The sequence below is a fragment of the Myotis daubentonii genome, chromosome 2, assembly GCF_963259705.1.
Source record: "Myotis daubentonii chromosome 2, mMyoDau2.1, whole genome shotgun sequence".
In the NCBI taxonomy this organism is placed as follows: Eukaryota; Metazoa; Chordata; class Mammalia; order Chiroptera; family Vespertilionidae; genus Myotis; species Myotis daubentonii.
Genome location: NC_081841.1, coordinates 31689794 through 31715551, shown reverse-complemented (window position 1 = coordinate 31715551; position 25758 = coordinate 31689794). Strand labels below are relative to the sequence as shown.

Here is a 25758-nt window from a genome sequence, read left to right as displayed (position 1 = left end):
TGGGGCAGAACTTGCCAAAACCCAACCATCATTTCCATATTCGACTTGCCATCTGAGTCATGGTCCAGGTTCAGTGATAGGATCACCTTGTCCAAATGACAAAATAGGACAACTAAGCTCAATCTCTGCTGTGTGGATTTAGAAGTCACTCATCAAGCATATGGATTAACAAAAGTGCAAAGATAACTTTCCTACTTATCCAATTAACAGGAATCAAACACCTCTTTCTACTTATAGAATCATGTCCCTCATAGGTTTCCTAACAACTTGGCAAATTTACTAGTTAAGATGCAGAGGGACTTACATGAATTGTGTTCTTTATTATTTATCATTCTTGGTATATCTAAATTAAAAAATTAAATGCTTGTAAAATCATTCAAAAATAATATTTTTGCAATATTTCCTTGGGAAGGAAAAGGTCAGCTACAGGGATTTAGCCTACATTTTTTTTTTCCCTGGTGACACCCTGGGAAAAAAAAGGATGATGATCAAAATCTCCTTGTAAACATGTGAATGATGAACCTGCTGCCAAACACACTGATGCTATTTGCTAGATGAAAGGTAACAGACAGTGAGCTTCATTTAGGGAATGCTTTCTGCAGGATAGCCTTGGTTTGTCTAGGTTATTATTGTAAATAAATCTGGAATTAGTAATCTATCGGTAGAATAGAGAATGTTACATAGAGATGTAATTAAAGGGATCTATATTTTGGAGATGTTCCAAACCAAAACTTAATCTGCATGCATTGCTCAAAACACAATGTAAGCCTAATTATCTGATGCTAATCCCTGTGCTGCTCTGCATTTAAACCATGCCTACACTTTTTTCATTTCCAAAGCTGGCCTCCAACCAACTCTAATTGGTTGGACCACCCTTCCCCTGTAATTTACAATTCCTGTTTGGCAAGTAACTTCTCTAAGAGATGCGAAACGAATAGGAGCATTGCTAACCTTGGTAAAGGTGCTTCATGCAGTTTGATGCTGGCGCTGCGATCCCGCCGTACTGGGGCCGGCTCCAAAGTGGGTAGACCTGTGGCTGAGGTGGTGGTTGTCCAAGTCGACGAAACTCGTCTCAACAAACCGGGGGGCAAGCTCCTTCTCAGGCGCTAGGAAGAAGGAGAGTCGATTTTATTGCCAAGCATATTTTCTATCACCAACCTCAATGTCATATAATGGGAGAAAATGGCTTTTACTTGGAAGCAAATTTATTAACCTATATTGGTTGACTATCACCTGTCTAAAATGTGGGTACTCAGATATGCAATAAAAGACTGTGGTCAGAACAAATGAATACAATAAAATAACATTTGGAACATTCACTTCAATGATTACACAAATATAGGATTATTGGAATGACAGTCAACTACTTTTGAGGTAATTTTATTGTTTTATAAGTTCAACAGAATTTATATACCTATACACACAGGTCATTTTAGTTATTATGAGCAAACGATTTCCCTCAAAAGTCACTTGTTTGGGGCATGAATTAATTGATAATCATCTTGCACAACAGTCTCTACACCAAAGTGTTTATTAATTTACTTTTAATTTCTTGACGCACAAATGACAGGACATAAGAGTAAAAGAGTGGCCCTAGCAGGTTTGGCTCAGTGGATAGACCATCGGCCTGCAAACTGAAAGGTCCCAGGTTCAATTCCGGTCAAGGGCACATATCTGGGTTGCAGGCTCAATCCCCAGTGGGGAGCGTGCAGGAGGCAGCCAATCAATGATTCTCTTTCATCATTGATATTTCTCTCTCTCTCTCTCTCCCTCTTCCTTCCTCTCTAAAATCAATAAAAAATATATTTAAATAAAAAGAGTAAGAGTATAACATAAAATGCACCACCACTTTGTGGTTAACGTCACTTAGACCTCAGGCCTATGGGTAACATCATCGGTACCAATTCCTCCTAGTAGGAGACTTTGCTGGTTGACCTGCAACTTTCTCTTTCTTTTAAAAAAAAAAATATATTTTATTGATTTTTTACAGAGAGGAAGGGAGAGGGACAGAGAGCCAGAAACATCGATGAGAGAGAAACATCGATCAGCTGCCTCCCACACAACCCCCACCGGGGATGTGCCCGTAACCAAGGTACATGCCCTTGACCAGAATCGAACCTGGGACCCCTCAGTCTGTAGGCCGATGCTCTATCCACTGAGCCAAACCGGTTAGGGCTGCAACTTTCTCTTTATTATTTCTCCTCCTTTCATATCCTAAGTGGGGTATGTGGCATCATCAGCACTGAGGCAAGATTCTGAGCTCACCAGGATGAGCACCAGCCTGGTAAAGAGGGCCTTCACCTTAAAAAGTGGAGATATTCTGCTACAACGGCAGCAACTGTTACAATAGGTAGGAGCTCAAACCATTGGTCAATAGACCACTCATGGAAGCACAGTTTATAAAGATGCAATCTGCTCTCCTGAGGATTGAGAAATTTCTGAGAAGTGAAGTATATACCTCTGATTCTAAGTAGTTCTCCATGCCTCTTAAAGATCTTAATTTGCATCTAAGAAGGTAATTCAATAGCAAGACAAAAGGTCATGCACTGTAAACACCAGGATTGTTGCCTATAAATCTGTCACTGACTTGATAATCTATTTTGAGAGCCAAAGGAATCAGTTAATCTCATTCTGTTCCATGTCATGCTGAGCCATACCTTTCTCAGAGAAGTAGATGTTGGAAGGAAACTATGTAACAGCTAATTGACAAAGTTGTATAAAGAACACATTCCTGAGCCAAGAGACACAACAGCAAGAGCTTGCATGTTACTACTGATTGATCACCAGTTCAAGAGAATGGCTGCTGGTTTCCCAAATAGATAACGGTGCAGGACGTACCAGGGACCACTTCAGTTCCGACTTATTTATTATGTTTAGTCTTTAATACGGCTTGTTCTCAACTAATGTGAGGTGTAAACCAAGTTTAGGACTTATTCCCTATAGCTTACTTGTATAAAATTCTTAGTATATCTTACGTGTCAAAAGAAAAAAAATTATACAAAAGATGAAGACCATTTTTTACTTTAAATAATCCCAAATCAACTAAAACGTTCTGAGTTCAAATCTTACTGGGTTTGGGAAGGCTATCAGGGTACAATGAAGGATACCATACTAAGAATGCAAAGAGCAAAGAAACTGTGTGTTTCAGAGGCAGTAGATTTTACACAGAAGCCACACTAGAATGGGACCAGGGACTTGTTGTTGTTGTTGCTCTGCCATGACCTTATCCCACTCAACAGGGCCTGGCATATAGAAAGTCTGAATAAAAAAAGATAACATAAACTGGTAAAAATTTAATTTACAGAAAGCAATCAAGTATAAGGACAGAAGTCTTCACGTTAAACTTTCATTACTCTGGTCACCATGATCAAGACATTTCACAGACGCTGATTTAAATTAGCATATGGGTTCAGAGTGACAAGAGAGAGACCTAGAGGAAAGAAAGAAAACGTTTAGGCTTTCCAGGGGTGTGTCATTCCCACCTACCTTGGGAATAGCCAGCTTGTCCTTTTCGGAGCTTTCTTCAGAATCAGAACAGGTATAGTTTTCACTGAAGGAAACGACAGGATTCACTCGGGGCTTGTGAATGGCCTGGAAGGTGAGCTGGGTGCTGAGCAGGTTGCTCACGGCCCGCAAGGATGTGCACACATTGGGGGGCAGAGAAGGGTCTGCCAGGAGGTCGGTAATGAGGCCGTGAGCCTCGCCCATCACGGCAATGTCCACAGTGATACTGGTTCCTGAAGACTGAGACACCAAACAAAGGAACAGTCAGATAAGCAAGGTCTGCATCTGAAGGCACAGAGAATGCAATTGGGCTTGTTTGCCAAATGGACCGAATTGACTCCTTGGGGCTACGGGAGAGTAACATTCAAAACACGTTTCTGTTTCAAACTTTGCCAAAATTTGCCACGGCTTCCGCCATGTTTGTGTTCATGGCACACTTTTTATAATGCTAAAATTTGGGAAGGAGGGGATATATTTAAAGAGGTTAAACACATAAATATTAATTTTTAAAAGGCACACCATTTCAGAGGACCTGAGAAAACTTCATATTCCTTATTCCTTATGAAGAGCTCGACATTTTAATGTATATTATCTAGAAATTTCATTTTGGAAATAACATTGTTAATATACTATATGATTTTAATTTTAGTAATTTCTTTCTGAAAAGACAAAACTTTAGTTTTATTAAAATATAATATTTTAGTCTAGTTTGTGGTACCTATTCAACTACTATTAGAGATAAGCACAAAAAGCAACTCAATTTGTGTTCAAATTCACAAATTGTCCCTCTTCTGGTGGTTGGTAAGAATAGACATTTTAGTTCTGGAATTCTGCAACACATTTATCATGTTTTGCCAAACTGCCTATCAGACTGAGAGACATTAGTATAGTGAAGGCCTGTGTGTGTGTGTGTGGGGGGGGGAGGGGGGGATGGAGAGGGTCCATAGGAAGAAAAAAGGGATGTTCCCTGACCAGGAATTGAACCATGACCTCCTGGTGCATGGGTTGATGCTCAACTACTGAGCCACACCAGCCAGGCATTACCTTCATTTTTATTAGTAAAAAATAACTTGGCAAAATCAGAATCAGATAGCTGGAACTTAGAAATGCTGGGCTTCAAACACAAGTACTCTCATGCTTCAGCTTAAGTGTTGAGCTAGTTAGTACACTGGAGTAAATACCGAGCCTTTTCATCTTAAGTTCTTATGTATACATACCTGTATTTAACGTCTTATTTAATCACTAGAGGCCCAGTGCATGTAATTCATGCACTCGGGGGTTGGGGGGTGGGTCCCTCAGCCCAGCCTGCACCCTCTCGCAGTCCAGGAACCCTCAGGAGATGTCTGACTGACAGCTTAGGCCTGCTCCCCAGTCGGACATTTTTAGTGCTGCTGCAGAGGCGGGAGAGGCTGCAGAGGCAGGAGAGGCTCCTGCCACTGCTGCTGTATGCGCCAGCCGCCAGCCATAAGCCCGGCTTCTGGCTGAGCAGCGCTTCCCCTGTGAGAGTGCACTGACCACCAGGGGGCAGCTCCTTCATTGAGCGTCTGCTCCCTGGTGGTCAGTGCACATCATAGCGACTGGTCATTCTGCTGTTCAAGTTGCATATTAGCCTTTCATTATATAGGACTGGGCCATGTTTTTATCTGTGTGTAGGCCTAAATATATATTATAAACCAGTATAAAAATTTAGTGTAATGGAAACAGCTTTAGAATGTATAATTATGTACATTTCATTTATGTGTCTATATTGTTAACTTCCAAAATGTCCACAAGAAATGACAGTGAACTAGGTTAATATTCTCTTGTAGAAACATAAATTTTCAAATGGATCTCTAATTATTATGTTTCTGAAAAACTCAGTATGATCTTCTGAAAGAGTAATATTTAGTCCTACCCATGTCATTTTAATAAAGTTGAACTAACAAGTTGCACACCTTCTCTAAAAAATTGAAAATTTAAGTCAAACTTTGTTTCCAGGACATATATTTGTAGACTTTCTGACATGGAAACTAAGAGTTTATGCTCTAATATTTAATATTTAGAGAGGTTTTCTCAAAATGTTCTCAATATTTAAAACTTACAAATCTGAAAAAAGTAGAGCATTTTCACTGATAGTTAGAATTATTATTTTTTTTTACTGATAGTTAGAATTATAATTTTTAAAATAAATTATTGGTGAGAGAACAGTGTTTTCATAATTCTTCAATTTTATATATTTTTAAAGCAATAGATGTACTTCTTATATACTCAAAACATTAAAAATTTCAAGCTAAAATAGAAACAGAACTATCCTCATAAGTCAGTCAGTGTTAACATAAAAATTTAGAAAATAAGCACATTACATATTTCAATAACACTTGTGCTAAAGCCTTTGTGAAAGCAAAATTCTTTAAGTGAAAAAAAAAAAAAAAAGCATTATTCAGGCCAGTAAGAAGTATTTAACCATATTGGAATTGGCTAAGAAACCAAAGTGAATACTTTTACCATTGAAACTCTTCCCGCTATTAGTAAGTCAGGTCTTTGCTTTATTGGCTTATTGGTATAACAGTAAAAAGTTGTATCGCACATAAGACATTATCACCACTTTTTGACTCAAATAGCCAGAGGCTTCAATGAAGCATGAAATCTTAAACCAACAATCAGATCCATCTGCCAAGGAATCGCCAAGACTAACCACACATAAAATGCTGAAAGCCTGGAAGACAGACTGGACACTATTTCAATAAACAGCAGGCAAATAACAAAGATGCAGGCATGTCTAGGGGGTCACCATGCAGGGATTTTAGGGGAGAGGGGCTTTGGTGGATGGCAGAGTTTTCTCACATGATGTATAGAGTCACATACAATGGAATGACTCTCACAGAGGGCAGTCCCACACCTATTCAACTTTCAATGGTACCACTAAATTTCTAAGTATACCAAGTAATACTCAGAAATATTTCATTTAACTTATGAAATCTTAAAAAGTGATAACAAATACTCAAGGTAAAGTTTATACGAAAGTTACTTTAAAGGAAAGTCTTAAGCTAACCGCCTGAAATCATCTTTGAGTGCAGTAATGAACTATACTAAGCATAAAACCACAGTTGAGTCTTTTTATGGAGCAGATCAAACAAATCTTTTCGTTTAAAGAAAAAGTAACCAAGCAATAAAAAACATTCTACTTCGTAGGCTCTCCTTATAATAGAAATATTTATATTTAACATTTAAGAAAATGCAAGTATAATTTCCCCAGACACTGTTTAAATAGTGACCAAATTTGGATTGCCACCTTTAAATAGAAAATCTGGAATTTAAGTCTGATAAACAGTGGAGGAAAATGCAGTTTTATATATCAAACCAAAAATAACTGATTTTCTTGGCTTTAACATTGATTTCTGTTAAATTAAGTAGGGGAGATGCAACTGTAAAATTCAAAAAGAAAATGATAATGTACCTGAAAGATTTTCAACTCAGAATGCTTCCAAGTGCCCAAGTCATTTCCATGATAAAAAACACACCTAGCACTGACAGTTGTAGACAATGAAATGTAGGTGTGGTGGATGTAAGAAAGACAACTGCAAATTCAATATAGTGGACACATAGTCGAAGAGAAAGTCTTGGTTCTCCATCAAAAACTGCGTGAAAGCCAGCAGATTTACATATAAAATACCTCTCTAGAGGTACAGAAAATATATGTCATTTTTATAACTCTCTGCTTTAAAAATTTCTTACAGTAACAGACCAACTACTGGTCTTGAATGGTATATGAATTAGCACTTGGGATGCAAAAAGACACGAGTGCATATTTTCATCATGTACATAATTTAGAAGGTTGTATAGGTGAGAAGCTGGAGAGCCAAATGATAAAGAACTAGGATATCAGAGTGAAATTTTTATTCATTCATCAATATCAAATTTTTATTTTATGAGGTAGTACATGGACTTTTCAGAGCACAGGATCTTCCTGTGTTCATATTTCACATTTGAAATTTGGGATTTTAGAAAATTCATCTATATTCTTGTTTCTCTAAAAGGGGGCTAATAATCATAATACCTGCTGTGTAGTATTATTGACGATTAAATGAGATCAGGCACACGTAGAACTCAGAAGAGTGCTTGGCCCATAGTATATGTTTGATAAATAATTATAGTCACCATTATTATTATTATCATTATTATTGCATTGAAAAAACTGTGTGTACAAAGAGATGCATACTGTGCTTGCATGTTTGTCTCTTACTTGTACTGGGCCAGTAGTTTATAAATGAAGGCAGCATAGAGATATGATTTCACTACCAACAACCACAACATAAAACAACAAAAACAAAATCCCCAATACTTTCACTTCTTATTCTAGGTAAACAAAGGCATAAAGATTATACTCGCTAATACTTCCGAGATTAAATGTAGTAATTGTACAAAAGTCCTGCTTTCAGTTAATATGGTTGATTGCACTGGTATGATTTATAAAACAGTATGTGAAAGGAATTCTAAAAGCAGACATCTTAACTCCATTGTTGGAAGTGGTTTTTTGTCTTTGTTTTTTTTTTTTCTTTTTAGTCATCCTGGGAAGCACCCCGGGAGGCAAACAGCATGGGAAGAACATTCTCAGGGTGAAAAGGGAATTGGGATACGTAAGAGAGGAATAAACAGTGTAAGAGATGACACATAAAGGGAGAGAGTCACTGGGACTTTTCTTACCCAACTTTGGTCCTCAATGCTGGGAAAAGATGCCTGCTGGGTTTTCGGGAGCTGTCTCCCCATACATGTCTAAAGTAGTTTGCCACCACCCCGCACCCTCCAAATCTTTCTCTGGGAGGCTGTCTATGACATTAGGAAGAGTACTATCTTGGTCTTTAATGGATTTAGAAGAAGAGCAGGATTCAATAAATGATCTTTGGTGTATTACTGGTTCTGACCCCAGAGCCAGCAAAATGGCATATGTGTTTATACTTTCATCGGACCCATTTATAATTTTAGACTTGAAGTTGGTTGGGAAATTTTTAAAAAATGAAATCATGTGAAAATTTTGCAGTAACTCATTGTAGGCTGAACCTTGGCTAGATGCCATCCTTAAGGAAGCAGATGTTTGCTTATTTTAATTTTCTGGCAGAGAATATGAGTTTACATTTGGATTTTCTCCTTAAGATAATATGTATGTACAGTAGGAGAAAAACATATCAGGCCCTTCATCCAACCACTTTCCACCAACACCGCTGCTGGCCCCATTTGAGATGTGAGACACAACAAACTCCAGCAGTTACCAGAATTCTTCACTTCCCTCTCTTTTGATGTTCAAAGAACATTCCATATCACCAAATGGGATGTTGTACATGGCCTTGTGTCTTTCTTTATCTCCCTATAGTCTATCTGCCAATAAGATAAAAATGATTAAAACTGTCCCTCTGTTGTGTCCTAAATACCTTCCAGACACTAGCAATTTCATCCTATAGCTTAAAAAATAATTATTATCACAGAATACTGTCTTATTATTTAAGAAATAAGACATACTTATTAAATTGTGTACTTTAGTAAACACCCATATCCCCAAGAAGATATCAGCTGCATTGATGTCCAAACTGGTTATCTCTGTTTAGAAAGAAGAGATGGCAAAGCTATGAGGAGTTTAGGTAATAAACTGTTCACAGGGGTGTGCATGCAAATGAAGGTGGAGAGGCTTGGTTTAGTACAAATTGCTATGCAAATATAAAGCATTATTATTTCTGTTGGTGGAAGGAATTGGATTTTCTGATTGAGTACAAGTTGGTAAACATTACAGGAAAATTGAGAACCTCTAAAATAAGTATGAACTCACAAGTTGATGAATTTTGATGGTCTTTTGTTTGTTAAATTTTCAGAATTACTGTTGAACTTGAGGTTTATATTTGCTTAGTCTAAAACCAATTTCAGTGAACAACAGATGGCAGTATTCTGCCTTTGTAAAGAACTCTTAATTGTCTGAACATCTTTTTGAATGAGTGCTGCTTTCTCAGAGTTTAGATTCTTTTCACAGAAAAAAAAAACACCTAAAAAAAGAATAATTTACATAAGACTATTGGTAGAAAGTAATAAAAGTGTTTAAATTGTGTCTCTAGACTGTCTCTAGAGATCACTGTTTAAGTGAAACTAGGATCACATTAGCAATAATTCCTCTAAGACAACATTTCAGTGCCGTCACCTTTCTCAATTTTTATAAGATACACATTGTAAACACGACCTCTTTCATTGCACAACTTGATTTAAATTATTTTCCACATGTAATTACCTACTATTGTGATTAAAATATCCATAAAACAAACATCTTTAAAATGTGCATTCTAACACAATGGTCTTGTGAGCCTTCAGTGGCATTGGTTTTACCCACGTTGTGTCATTTATCACTAGAACTTTCCTCCCCTGTGATCAGGGGGCACTTATCTATGCTACTTATTTGCATCTACTACTGCTGATCTGGGAGATCTCTGGCCTGCCGCAATAGCAGCCAATCTGGTCTCCATGTGAATTCTGTTGGGGCATTCTGTGCTCCATATACTGAAAGCATCAACAACAACACAAATGAAAAACCATGGGAGCTGTAACTTCAGAGAGACCTTGCATCTCCGACCAGTTCTCCGATGTATTCGTAGAACCTCTCTGTCATAGAACTTGTGACAGTTTTCAGTTCAACTTCTGGTGTTTGGTCATTGGATGAAGGTTTGTCTTCCTCTCTGAGGCTGAGAGTGGAAGGAGGACAAAGGCAATGCTAATTTTCATTCACCAGTTTACTCCCAGTGCCTTGCTTAGGATCTGGTACTTTTTTTAGACACTCAGTGATATTGAAATTAGTGAACTTATAAGAACTATACTCCCAACCTCCAAAGATAAGTAATTTTCCTCTCTCCAGTTCTTCACCTTAAAGAAAAGTAAAAAGAAAAATTATAGTGTCCAAGATATTTCCTTAAAACAAATAACTGAATTTTCTAGAAACCACCCTAAAACATTTTAACCTTCTAGCACAATTTTATGTTCTAATATTAAACTTAAAATTAAAAAAGATATTGAGGGGGATAAGGACACATATGTAATAACTTAATCAATAAAAACAATTAAAAATATTGAGAATAGTCGAAACCGGTTTGGCTCAGTGGATAGAGCGTCGGCCTGCGGACTGAAAGGTCCCAGGTTCGATTCCGGTCAAGGGCATGTACCTGGGTTTCGGGCATATCCCCAGTAGGAGATGTGCAGGAGGCAGCTGATCGATGTTTCTCTCTCATCGATGTTTCTAACTATCTCTCTCCCTTCCTCTCTGTAAAAAATCAATAAAATATATTAAAAAAAATTGAGAATAGTTACTGCAATATTGAAATCATGAGTAAAAATTATATTTAAGAAACTGATTCTAGAATAAGTACTATTCAGAAAATAGTGAAACTGCCAAGGAGAAGTAATAATACTGGTAAAAGAAAGCAACATTACACATGTTTCTATAATTTGGTACATATATGAAAAGAGTAAGCAGAGAATTAGTGTATAATGAATGAATATTTTTGGGAAAAGAGAAAATCCTAAAAGAGTGGAGGTAGAGAGAGAATGGCCTTTGAGGACAAAGTTCAACTGAAGTAATTTGTACTTCAGGTAGAAGAGGATAGGTCTGAGTACAGAATAATGATAATAGGTAATAATGCTGTATTGCATATTTGAAATGGTAAGAGAATAAATCTTAAAAGTTTTTATCATAAAAAATGTGTATGTATGGTGATGAATAGCAATTAGACTTACTGTGCTGATCATTTCTCAATATACACAAACACTGAATGTTGCACATTGGAAACTATAATGTTATATGTCAATTATCTCTATATATAAAAGGCTAAGTGGCTGTCCATCTGTCTAACTGTCCAGTACATATGACGTGCACTGGCAATTTAAAAATAAATGTTGACTCGTGCATGCGTGATACATATAAAGCTCTCGCTGGCACCAATTGCATGCATGTGTTTCAATCTGTCATTATCAATTGTGAATTTGGTTGACACTTCTGTTATAGAGAAAGGGTGAATAGGAATATTAAGATATTTCTTCTAATTAATTTCCTTTCAATGTGCACGAATCCGTGCACCAGGCCACTAGTATCTAAATAAAACAAACAACAACAACAACAACAACAAAGAAAAGGATGTATCTTGAGAGGCTGGAGGGAATGTATCATGAGAGGAACATGAGCCAAAATCAAGAGCTTTAATGAATGACTCAAGGCAACAAGAACCCTCTGCAGGTAGTGACATTATCGATATGAGTGTAGGAAGGAGTCAGGCTGCCTCTAAGTTAGGGAATCAAAGGGGAAGGAATAAGATTTGGTGTGGATGTTGAGATATTCAACTTTTAGTAGATATGTGACACTCATGGGGTGATTCAAGATGAATATCAGGAGCAACATCTGGACTGGAAATACACCTTTGGGTATGAATGACACAGATATGACCATTTCAAAAACACACTACCATGGACATGTATAAAGAAAAAAGATATTGTGCTGAGGGCAGAGCCATAATCAATACCAACCTTTAAGGGACAGGTGGAAGAGAAACTCGCAAAGAAAAATGAAAAGGGACAATTGAAAACTCTGAGTGTATGATCGAATGGGCCATGGAAATGCTTTTGTCCAGGTGGGATGAGTCACCAGCAGTGACGAATGAATTTGAGAAATTAATAAATTCTGAAAATATCTATTAGTTTAGTATCTAGAAGGTCACTGGTAACATTGGAGAGCGCAGTGTCAGTGAAGTATTGAGGCTGGAAGTCACACTGCAATAAACAGAGCAGTGACAGGAAGACATGACAATGGAGACAACAGAGACAACTATTTGGTGAAAACTGGCTATAAAATGGAAGATAGAGATATGTCAGTACCTAGAGGTAAGACATGCTCTAAAGATCTGGTGAGCAAGTGAGCAAGCCTAAATGTTAAAGGGGCATCCCACTAGTGTGGGGTATCTAAAATGCAATAAAGCCCATGGGGTGCTCAATAGATCAAGGTCCAAGAGAAGAAAGTAAACGGTGGATACTTTTCACAATGGGGGATGCCTTTCCCATGATAACAGAGAGAAGGAAGAACATAGAGATGCAGGTGAGAAGTTGGAGTTCTTAGATGTTGACTTCTATTTATCCTATAAATTAGTCATGAGTCCATTGTTAAGAGAGTGATGTAGACAATGTTGAGATTAGAGATACAAGAGAGTGACTGTCATAAAATTACGCATGAAAAGGCAAAGAAGTGAAAACAGGAGGGGTCTGCCAGATAGGAAAGAAAGGAAATTGGACATGGGGATTGGAGACCCTGGTGAGGTGGACAAGCAGGCGCAGAGCATGTGAGGGACAGAGCGGAAAAGCATGAAGAAGCATGAAGTCAGAGTGGGTCGGGATGTCTGCATGAGAAAAATGAATGTAGATTCCATGGGTAGACTAGTCACTCAGGCATGGAAAGTTTCTGCTTTCTATTAGTAGAAAATAAGGTTGAAAAGGAAATATCAGGCCAGATTTAGATGCCAATGAATGAAAGACAGATTTTTTCTAATTCTATCATTTGGTAATTGAGTGATGAAGTTGTCTGAGAAGGAAAATGATGTAATTGAACAGTGTACAGTACTTGAGGAAGGTTAGGTGTAGCATGGAAGTCAGATTTGAACAAGGCTGTCACAACAATAAATATGTGAAACTAGGATACTTGCAGCATGAATGAACTAGAAGGGCAGAGCGAGAGTAACATTAAGGAAAATCAATTGTACTTATAAAGTGATTTGATATTGGGACATGAAAAAAATGCAATGTATTTATTCCCATAATAGTCTTCACTTATTACAGAAATCTCTTCAAGTGCCCCTGCCCTCACAAAATAAAACGGAGTGTGTTTCCTTGTGAGTGCATAAAATCTATATTGGGTTTGACAACGTCTAACAAAATGTTCTCTTTTTGATATACTATGATCACAGCCCTCCAGAGTGTAAACATAAAGGGTGAGTGGATGCTCTTAATAACCACAGATTGTTTCATACAAATTAAACATTTCATAAATATATTTTAAAACTCAATAAATTCCAGTTCCTGCAACTAGTCAAAGATATCATAAATTAAGCAATGTTTCCAACATTATAAATAGATCAAACTTCAAAACACTAGTAAACCATTTTTTTTGAACTTAGAATGCATTTTCCAGAGAAATAATGCTATAAAGTGATGAAATTCCTATGCTACCCCACAAAAGCTTATACAATCACTTAATAATAGTTACAATGGCATTATTTCCATTGCAAAGGCACTCTAAATCAGTTACAAAGCAATGTTTTTTAAAAAATATATTTTATTGATTTTTTACAGAGAGGAAGGGAGAGGGATAGAGAGTTAGAAACATCGATGGGAGAGAAGCATCGATCAGCTGCCTCCTGCACACCTCCTACTGGGGATGTGCCCGCAACCAAGGTACATGCCCTTGACCGGAATCGAACCTGGGACTGTTCAGTCGGCAGGCTGACGCTCTATCCACTAAGCCAAACCGGTTAGGGCTACAATGCAATATTTTAAAGAACAAAAAATATATATCAATGGTGTGGTTGAGAAAGGGAATATGAATGCACTGGGAAACATCCATTTTGCCTCATTAGTTCAACAAATATTAACTGAACATGTATGGGGTAGTTGGTACTGTCTAGACCAGTGACGGCGAACCTTTTGAGCTTGGCGTGTCAGCATTTTGAAAAACCCTAACTTAACTCTGGTGCCGTGTCACATATATAAGTTTTTTGATATTTGCAACCATAGTAAAACAAAGCCTTATATTTTTGATATTTATTTTATATATTTAAATGCCATTTAACAAAGAAAAATCAACCAAAAAACTGAGTTCGCGTTTCACCTCTGACACGTGTGTCATAGATTCTCCATCACTGGCCTAGACCCTGGGGCTACAAAGATGAATGGGTCTGGGCTGCTGCCCCCAAGCAGCGTGCAGTCTAGTGAAAGATGTTCTAGGGACTGAAAGGGATCAGAGAGCAAAAGAGGAAACTGAGGGAATCCTGTGGATCAGCAATTTTCAACCTTTCTCATCTCATGGCACACATAAATTAATTACTAAAATTTGGTGGCACACCAATGAATATATTTTTTGTTGCTGTGACAATAAAAGTATAATTTTGACTCACACTGCACAGCTATTGTTGTGTTGGCTATTGTTATTTTTTTCCTTTGACAATCTAAGGGAAAAAGAGGTCAGTGCCCCTGACTAAATAGTCAGGTATTGTATGGTTCAAAAACTCTTGTGGCACAGGGGTTGAAAACTGCTCTTGTGGATGTATCCCTATGGCCTTAGGTTATGACAAGAGTGAAAGAGGCCGCTTCTCAAAATGAACAGTTGTTTCTAAAAATGCAGGACTCGCCCTAGCCGGTGTGGCTCAGTGGATAGAGCGTCGGCCTGTGGATGCAAGGGTCCCGGGTTCGATTCCAATCAAGGGCATGTACCTTGGTTGCGGGCACATCCCCAGTGGGGCATGTGCAGGAGGCAGCTGATTGATGTTTCTCTCTCATCGATGCTTCTGACTCTCTGTTCCTCTCCCTTCCTCTCTGTAAAAAATCAATAAAATATATTTAAAAAAAAAATGCAGGACTCAAAAACACCTGCACCCAGCCATGTAATTCTGTTCCACACAAACTTTGAAAATGGCTGCCCTGAACCAAGTTGCATCCATTCTCATCACATTTCCCATCCATACCTCTCCTCCAAGCAGGATTAAAGAAGAGGACGATCAATTCTCCAGAGAGGAGAAGCATGAGAACAGAGAGGGACTGGTGGCTAAGATACGTACCACTCAAATAGAGAAACCTCAGGTTTCTTAGCATTTCCCTCAAAGCCTTCAGCCCTTATAACTCCCATAGGTCCAACACCAGGTCTCAACTTTGAAACGGGTTCCTGGGCTCTCCAGCTTCCAGTTTTCCCAATAGAGAGCAGGGAACTTGAAATCTTGCCTCTCAGAGTACGTGAGCATCTACTTTTTGCTAACTGGTTTAAGGAATGAGGCGAGCTTATCTGTGAACAATTTTGCATACAGAGGAGATTTGTGTAAATATTAAAGGTCTGCAATATCACTTCTTGATTTTCCAGAAGGCAACTCACAGCTCTAAAAATTACATGATAAAGGTAATGACTTTGAAAATTTGAAATTAGTGCATAAAAAGTTAAGTAACTTGCCCAAAGTTACATAGATAAGAACTGGCAGAGGTAGAATCCCAACCCAGGCAGTCTGGACCTCCACTATTAATTACAATGCTAAACTGCCATCTGTATTTTGAGTAACTTTTCCTACATATGATCACTTACTTTTTAAAAATATATATATTTTTATTGATTTCAGAGAGGAAGGGAGAGGGAGAGAGAGCTAGAAACATCAATGATGAGAGAGAATCATTGATTGGCTGCCTCCTGCACGCTCCCCACTGGGGATTGAGACGCAACCCAGGCATGTGCCCTTGACCATAATCGAACCTGGGACCCTTCAGTCCAGAGGCTGATGCTCTATCCACTGAGAAAAACCAGCTAGGGCCGTGGTCGGCAAACTGTGGCTCTCGAGACACATGCGGCTCTTTGGCCCCTTGAGTGTGGCGCTTCCTAAGCCTTAGGAGTACCCTAATTAAGTTAATAACAATGTACCTACCTATATAGTTTAAGTTTAAAAAATTTGGCTCTCAAAAGAAATTTCAATCGTTGTACTCTTGATATTTGGCTCTGTTGACTAATGAGTTTGCCGACCACTGAGCTAGGGTGATCACTTACTTTTAATGGCATGAAAATCTTTGCCAATTTGCTACATGCTGTTAGTTTTGCAAACTCTTCCTTCAATTAATCTTTATCAACTTAGACTCTTTTTATCAAAGGGGAACTTATTAACATCATAAGTAAGCTGAGAATTCATGGTATACTCCCTTCCTTCACATTTTTTTTGAAAATCAAATTAGACTCTTACTAAGTCTTAGAGAAGTTCTCTAAGTTTTCTCCATTAAAAAAAAAAAATTATTCTTTCTCCCAATTTCCTATGCTTAAGACAACCTCTGGAAGGAAAAACTAATGGGCTCTTATGGAGACTTCTGTTGGTAATAGAAAAGCATCTGTCTTCATTTTCCTTTTAGGTGGTAATGAAAATAAAATTTTATAATGTATCTGTCTACAAGTCTGAGTTAATTACTTCAGTTTAAGAAATTGGTTTCAGTTATAATCTTATTATATTCATAATATATGAGACATTCAGATAATAAATATGATTATCTTCAGGTCAGCAGACCCTAGTAGCTCACCAAGATATTTAATAAGCAGATTTTGGGCAGGAACTTAAAGGGTTTGCATGAGAAGCATCTCAAATTGATACCCTACTGTTCACATTTAGCAACACAGTGTTGGAGGAAATCAGGTAAGAAAACAAGTCATTTGGTCATAATAATGAGTCACTCAACATTTATGTCATAAATTGTTTTCTTCCTTGTGGACATAATTTTTAGTTTAGTCAATGCTTCCATATGCCATAGGATATCAATTATGGCATATTTAAGAAATACAAATGACCAACAATTTGTTGAGATTTCAGCACAGATTTTTCAACACAAAGATGTATAATAAGAAGACAAAATAACTTCATGAATTAAGATTATAATTTTAAAAGATCAATAAAACTGCTGAATAAAAATGTGGGCTACCCCTCTCCCCCAGCCCCAGCACTGGGGGATAAAGGATAAAGAGGAAGGATCGAAGAAGAAACTGGTAGTGAATTCCTCTTTAGCCATCATTTCAGTCCACTGTAGTTTTGTTTCATCTTAAAATGAGATGAGAATGGAAGTATGGTACAAGAAATTTAATTAAAGTTTCCCATAGAAACAAATAAGCAAGCATCATTGAAGCAAACAAACATAGAATAGAAGAAATGAATCCTTTCATGTGCTGATTCTGATGGCAAACAAACTAAAGACTAAAATGAATATATGTATATACTGAGGTCTAACTAAAAATAGCCTCAAATTATCTTCCTGCTGCTTTCACTAGTTCTAACTTAATATAGTGTCTCTGTCATTAATGCCACCTTATGCTGGCCCAAAAGATTACAACGGCTTCTCTCAGATGTCCATTAAGCAGGTCTTGTGACTGTTGGATCAACTGCCAGGTTTGGCACTTGTTCTAGGAAGTATTGTAGCATTTTGACGTTAGGATGAATATATCCAGAAATACTGTGAAATGCCCCACTTCTGAACTCTCTTCAGACCAGGTACAGCGGATGTTGGGATTGACTTCTACAGCAATCATGCTGATTTAATCACCAAGACCAGGTGTTTGGTCAAGGATGGGCAGGCCTTCATCTATGTGAGTCAGTGAATGAGACATGAGAGGAGCTTTGCTTAGTGCTTCCAGGAGAGGAAATTCCCTCCCACCAGCAGGAAACAGTGCTGTTGCTAACAGCCATCTTTGGCTCACGAGTGGAATCAGCTTTCGGATGGAGCCAATCGTGAAACAGTAGCCAAAGTAGAGAGAACAGAAAGACCTAGGTCAACTACAACATTATTGTGCCACTGAATTCACTGACCCGGAAGCCTTATTATCATGAGGGATAATAACATTGATAATAACATTTCTTTAGTGCCACAGCTAGTCTGAGTAAAGTTTTCTTTTGCTTCTGGTTAGAAATAACTAACAGGGCATACCATTTTACCAAGTATATATGTAATTAGTAGATACATAAGTGGTGATAAAAATAGAATTTCACAAAATAGCTGTCTACAAATCTGGGTTAATCACTTGACTTTAAGAAACTGGTTTCAGTGATTGTCTTATATTCAGAATGTTATGAGACGGTAAAATATATGATTATCCTGGGTTCAGCGGGTACTGGTAGCCCACGGAGAGCTATGAGACCACCATGTGCTCGGAGAGTGGAGTGTTGGCTAGTTTCGCTCTAGACAAGTGAATCACTTGTAACACCAGCACCCAGCACACTAGCCATATCTGTACCTTAATTTCAAATTTCCACATGCCATCGACCTTCAAAGTGACTTGTAATAACCAAAATGCCATTCATAATATCTTCCTGTGCAAATACACTCTATTACAGATGTACAGATTTTATGAGCTTCTGGAAGACAATCATTTTATATTTATTTTCTATTCCCACAGCAACTTTAACGATGCTCAGCAAAAACTGTGCCTAATTAGTTTAAATGAATTTTCTTTCTCTGATTCTTGTTGGTGGAAAATATACAAAAATTATCTAATCCTCCACTGGAAACTTTAATTTACCTTTATAGTGCTATCTATTCTTTTTAAATTCTAACCTCTTAGGTCACTGGAAAGAGAGCTCTCTTCTCTCTTAACAGCCTTTTGAAAGGTATTTAAGCTTCCATTCTTGGCAGCCTAATTTAGATCTCTTCCAGATAACATAAAACTCCCTATATCAAATTCAATCAGTATCTTAAATATCTAAGGACAGTCCTGACCCTGTCTTCCTTGGCCCAGCGCCACAGCCTCTTTCTCGTCTTGGCTCTGCCCTGGCCTGGCTTTCTCTAGACCAGCGGTTCTCAACCTGTGGGTTGCGACCCCTTCGGGGTCGAATGACCCTTTCACAGGCGTCGCCTAAGACCATCGGAAAACACATATATAATTACATATTGTTTTTGTGATTAATCACTATGCTTTAATTATGTTCAATTTGTAACAATGAAATTGGGGGTCACCACACATGAGGAACTGTACTAAAGGGTCGTGGCATTAGGAAGGTTGAGAACCACTGCTCTAGACCCTCTGAGAAGTAACTCTGCTTCGCTGGCTCCTTTTCTATCCTTAACTGTTGCTCCTTTTTATTATTTTGTTTTTTCCCCTCATCCTAATCTATGCCCTTCTCTTCCAGTTCTCACCTGTGTTTCAATGAATACCCACTAAGCTGGAGCTTCAACACTGACCATTTCTCAGCACTTGGGCCGTGTTCATATCTGGTCTGTGGACAGTGGCACTCCAGGTATCTCCTGGGTGCTCAGGCCCAACTTTCCCAAAGAGAATACTTCATCCTCACCTCCCGAACTCTTCGTTTCCTCCTCAATTTCCTTCCGTGGCTAACAACAAAATCACTCACCAAAACTGATACCCTGACTTCCATCTGGTTACTGCATCTGGAAATGTCTGCTGAAGAGTCTCTGTCAATGACTTCTTCCTTTAAATGCCTTCATCCTTGCCTTAAGCCATCTCTCATTACTTCACATGAGAATGGCTGCAGTTTTTGTCTCCTAATTTTCTCCCACCACAAACTCACTTTTTTACAGAGCACACTGTTTATGCTGCTCTGTGATTTTCTTTGATGGTTTCCCAAAGGTACAAAACAAAATTCAACTTCTTGGCATGCCTTCGAGTGTCTTAATATGTAGCCTTTAACCCCCTTTTCCAGCTACATTTCCATACACCCCACGAATGCCCCCCCCCTCCGCCCCTAACTGTCCTGGATGATCTCCTCAAATATGCTCTCACAACCCGTGTCTTTGCTTTTGGTGTTACTTCCACCTAGGACTTCATTTCTCTGGTGTATGGGTATAAACAACCAAGATCCAGCTTTAATGATCAAAAACATTTTAGCTTTATGCCCAGACTGACACCAAATGAATCACTTCACCCTCAAAACCTTCATAGTATTTTGTTCCAACATCTATCACCATATTGTGCTGTTGCTAATTGTTTGTGACTGAATTCTGTGCCAGATTGTGAATTTGAGGGCAATTATTTTTTTTAAATAATCTAATACTCAGTATACTGTAAGAACTGAGAAAAACCCACACCCAATTATTAAATAAATGAGTTTTTCCTTCTAACACAATATGCTGTTCTTACAAACAGTTCCCAAAAGTTTGGAGAACCTCTATCAATGTAATCAGTCCTGGAAGTATGCCTTCGCCTGGCTCTTATAGTCAAACAAGACCCCCTTCAAGTCCTTACTACCTCTTACCGAGTAGCATGCCACTTAAGGCGACTGTCTGCCTGCAATAAACACACTCACATGACTGGCAATGAATAAAAAGAGAATAGAAAGCAGAGGGAGAATAGACACATTTTCTAGGGATGCTCTCCCTGATTTTCATATGTCTTTGACTACATGGCTCACTGCTTATTTTCAGGGCTCCTCTGTATGGTTAGTACTCTAGCTTAGGTGCACACTTGACAGAAAGTGGCTTTCTTTGTAGTAATGGCTCATTTGCATCACTGGAAAACACTAGGACATAGAAAGAAGAAAATAAGAGTGAACAGATTTTAACCCATTGCTAAAATAGTAGTATGGTACTATATACAGTCTATGATTGCATACATTGTTTAAATTCCTTGTATTGAGTGCAGGTTGATCATTTATACCTTCAAAGAAAGGTAATTCTGGAGATGCATAGTCAATCTTTCTGCCTCCTTAAAGCAAATATTATCTTTTGAGCTGCCCATTGTAATCAGCAAATAGCATTTTACATGCTTGCTCTTATAAGATGATATTCTTTCTTCTTTCAGATTTGGGAAGCTAAAAAAAAAGCCTCTTAATTAAGTCTTTAAATAGATAAGATTCACCATTTTCATAAATATAACCCACCTAAGATTGTGAATGATTGCCTTTTTGCTTGAGTGACCTACTGGTATCTGTGCTGCAATGTCAGGCATAGACTGAAAATGCCACAATGGACATTATGCTTGCCATGAAGCGTTTATTGTAGCCAATGTTTTTGCAAGGAATATTAGAAAGGAGCAGCTGGAAAGGAAGAGCTTGCTTCAGTGCAACTCAACTGCACCTAACTGGCCAACCTGAGTTTTTCAAAAGAAGCTGGCAGATGAAGTCCTGACATTGAGAAGGACACAGGAAGCTTAGGGGAAGATGACAGTAACCATTAACATCACTTATGTCTCTTAACTCTGACACTTCCCAAGCAAACTTCTGATATTAGTGTCTTCTCCTCTGCCTACAAATCCACCAGAGTCCCACAGTTTTAGACACACCAGTCTCCTTTTTTATAGGATACCTTATCTTCTTCTTCTTTTTTAAATCCTCACCCAAGGATATGTTTTTATTGATGTTCCAGAGGGAGGAAGAGAGTGGAGAAACATTGATTGGTTGCCTCCAGCATATGCCTTGACTGGGAACTGAACTCACAACCTTTTGGTGTATGGGACAATGCTCGAATCGACTGAGCCACCCAGCCAGGGCCCCTATATACTTCTTTAATGCACATTCTTTCCACAGTCTCCACATCCCTGTCAACTATTATCACATTTCTCTACCAAAATCTGTAAAAGAACAGTTAATATTCAGTGCCTTCATTTTCTTGCTTTCCATTCATATCCCAGTCCACTTCTAGAACAAAGACTTAGAATTACAGTGGGTTTTCATGACTAAACTCAAAGGATATTTTTCAGTCCCTGCATTACAGGACTTCTTCATAAAGGTTTACTGTATTGGTGACTCTCATTTTCTGAAAACCTCCCTTACTTCAAGTCCCTGCACATCATGGCCTTCTAGCCCTTTTCCTGAACATTCTTTTACTTCTGGAATTTCCCCCTCACTATCCTTCACTCCTAGCATTTAAAAGCCATTTCCCCAGGTTTTACCTCTTAGCCCACTTCTCTTTTCACTCTCTAGGCTCTCTCTAGATTTGTTCACACACTTTCATGAAAACCATACCATCACTTCCAGCTAACAACTCCTAAGCCATCTCCCACCCCAGAGCCTTACCTGTTACAAGACTTCCTTGGAGACAAGCCCCACCTTACCTGGCTCTCTCAATGGGCTTACCTTACTATGGAACTCAGTCCGTGCCTCCAATGGCCACCAAACCATTCACGCTAGAAACCTCTCTTTCCCTTTCCTTCATTTCATTAATCACTGAGTCTCGCCATTTTCACTTCCTATGTAACTTGTTCTCCTTTTTCACTGCTCCAAAACCACTTTTTTTTTATTATTAAATCTTTATTGTTCAGATTATTACATTTGTTCCTCTGCTCCAAAACCACTTAATTGCTGTTTTCCATATATTACCTTTAATCACACATATATTGGCAAATGTAATTCCCCTGCCTTCTACCCCTCACTACCACCTTTATGTGGATTATTCCTACAACTCCATTACCACCTAATTCATCCAAAAACACTTTCTCTGACCCCCCCCCCCACTGCCCCAAGCTGGGCCAGCTACCCATTATTTGTACTCCTAAAACACCCTACTTAATTGTCAATCATTGCACTTAAATTGCAATGATTTGTGTGCATATCTTTCTTCATCACTAGGCTGTGTATTTTTACAACTTTTTCTTCGGTGTTTATCACAGTGTATGGTACCCATTAGGTGCACAAAAACATTTACCAAATTAATAAGTGCATCCATTTATTTACTGACTTGTTTGCCCAGGTGATCTTTCCTATTCCAGAAGAAAAATATGAGTGTTATAATCTGTTTAGCAATGATATTTCTCAGGAAAAATGAGTACATGAACATTCTGGTTTATTTATCAGCCTCTCATGAGATAAGTTAAAATGCATGTGCATTAAAACCTCAATTCTCCGGGTGAAGTTAGTCTCCAGGCTTTAAGTCTGAGGAAGTAAATAACAGCTTTACCAGCCCTTCAGCTAGACTCATGGGACTCAGCCCAGAACAGCCTGTCGTCACTGCTGCCTCTGATCTCTAACAAGGCACATGTCTTGGCCACTTGCCTTAGGCATGCGAAGGTTATGTCTGTGTCAGGACAAAGGTGCCCTGTGGTTACTCCCTTGTAAAACCTAACTGTGTTTAGGATCAAAGCACTGAGATATGAGGTCATAAAAAATCGTATATCAACTGCTTCTGATTGAAAAATGATGTCATTGTAGTAAGAGTTGGATGGTGGTTTGAGTCTAAGATAGCTCGACAATTGATTATCCATGATACTCCATTCAAAACAAAGTCAATGTAGATGTGGTTTTATACTGCCTCTGAGCTGTACCACTGCCAAATGTGTACGATATATTACCGAACAATCAAAAAAGTATTTCATAATTAAGGGATATAACAGAACAGTATTTTTCATAGCCGATAAATGAATCATGAGCTTGCTGTTTCAGAACTTTGGTGGGGATGAATTTAATATGGCAAAAATGACCATCACCTGGAGTTCCATTCAGGAACATATTGTTTTAATTCTAGCCATGCTCAGGCAAACCTTAGCCTGTTAGAATAGTGATAATAAATGATGACCATTGTAACGTCAACAATGGCAACACTTATGCCTGAGACAAGTGCTCTGTACTTTCAAAGTGGACCGGGAGCTGGGACATGCAAAGTAGGGCACTGCTGTTAACACAACAACTTTCCTTGGGGAAACAGGAACACAACCCATAACAGACCTACGATGGCCTGCACACTTTTGAGGGTGAGACCCGGGTACATATACCCTGTGTGAAACATTTATGTATGAATACGTTTATATTCTTGGTTCTGTCTGCAATACACCTTGGTGCTGCCTGGTGTTGGAGGTGGTGATTTATATTTATAATCTTCCTTTTTTAATCCCCATCATGCTTCCCATTGTGTTTCCTAATCCTCCCTTTCTCCTAAGGGTGATTCTTGAATGTTGGTTTTGTGTTCCTGGTTCCTGACCTCACGTTACCTCTCAGAGCTGCATCTTCTTGTGAATACGAGGGCCTGACCATACCCATCCCGGGGCCCCTGTCCCCTGCGGCCGAGAGGGATCAGAGGAAGGCAACGGAAAGCTGCTTGAAATATTCATAAGCATCACCATCACCTCCTAAATACCTCTAAACCCCGAAGTATAACCAGAAAGTGAAATTAAAGTGAGGTGGACACATTCCGCAGCAGTTCTATGCTCACTGTTTATATTTGGAAAATATTCATGGCCGGGCCTGTGTATGCATTTGGAACATGGAATGGCAAGAGTGACTGTACTTGTTTGTTTCATTTGCAGCATAATAGGGCACACGGAACACTGCTCCAGGTTTGTCTGTCTCTCGAGTCCATAGTCTTTACGTCCATCTGATGTGTGGCCGCTGACAAGATGGCAAAAGATTTTTCACTAGACCGAGATGATCTGTCCACACTGTGTTCTATTAGCATTGCTAGTGTAGGTGTAAGACTGCAGGTAGGTGGTATATAGAAGCTAAGTTTTAAGCATGTCTGGTCTCCAGCCTCCAATCCCCTGGGTATCTAGATGCTTCGCATTTTAGCATAAGACACAGACCTACTGCCATTAAAACTTCTACCACTGGACCCGGATGGCATGCTAAGTGGTTAGAGCATAGGGGGTGCACCAAAGGGTGGTGGGTTTAATTCTGATCAAGGGTAGGTAACTGGGTTGCAGGTTTGATTCCCAGTCCCAGTTGGGGTGGGTGCAGGAGACAACCCATCAATATGTCTCTCTCTCCCTCTCTTTTACTCTCTTTAAAGATCAATGGAAAAAATATCCTCAGTTGAGGATTAGCAAAAAACAACAACAACAAAATCCAAACCAAAACAAGTGTATACCTCTTAAGTGTATCATATCATGACTTCAGGTAAGAACTAGGAAGAAAGTGACCTGAGGAACACAGCTCTCAGCTCAATCTTAAAATGTCAAATCATTTACCATAAGTAATATGAGTTACAGCAACAATGACAAAAGCTCTCTCTCGTATAAGAACTTGATTCTCCCCACCACCTCAAATTGGCTATGGAAATCGATTCATCCAATTAACTGTCCAAAAATAGGTACATTGTAAAAAGAATGTACTGGATAACCCATTAGTCATTAAAAGTTTGTGAAATTCCAGGCATTCAAGTAACACGTAAAACATGAAAACTTGCGGCGGGAAAGGCTGAGGTGTGGAAGGGACAGGCCAGCCTGGCTCCAGAGCGTGGCCCTGGGGCCAGTTTCTGAGAGCAGCTCCAGATATTTCAAAGCTCCTTTCTGTCTTCGACAAATCGACCCACAGATTTTCTAAAAGTTCCTTTTTTTGTCCCTCCAAAGGGTGTGGGGATGACAAGGCAGCGGGGGGCACGATGATGAGGTCAGAGCTGTGGTATGGATGCACTTGTCTGCTGTCCATTGGTTATTTCTCAGTCCTGGGATCAATTCACAGAACCTGTGTTTTGCTTTGTTACCTTTTAATAGCCCATCGTTACCATGTTAGACCCGTCAGGTGTTTGAGTGTGTTTCCAGGGCTGGCAGGATCCACAAAAGACCTTCTGCGGAGAAGATATTTTGAACGATCCCATTACAGTCCTAATTGA

At 38.8% G+C, this 25758-nt stretch overlaps 1 protein-coding gene across 1 annotated transcript in view; it reads right to left on the bottom strand.

The window, feature by feature from the left end:
* PDE3A (phosphodiesterase 3A) overlaps positions 1-25758 on the bottom strand; it is a 250823-nt gene that overhangs the window by 41386 nt on the left and 183679 nt on the right. The window contains exons 3-4 of the mRNA XM_059682336.1: positions 3487-3744; positions 952-1106 (exon numbers count right to left, since the gene is read on the bottom strand). Of these exons, the coding sequence (XP_059538319.1) occupies positions 952-1106; positions 3487-3744 (413 nt within the window). The remainder of the gene's footprint in view (positions 1-951; positions 1107-3486; positions 3745-25758) is intronic.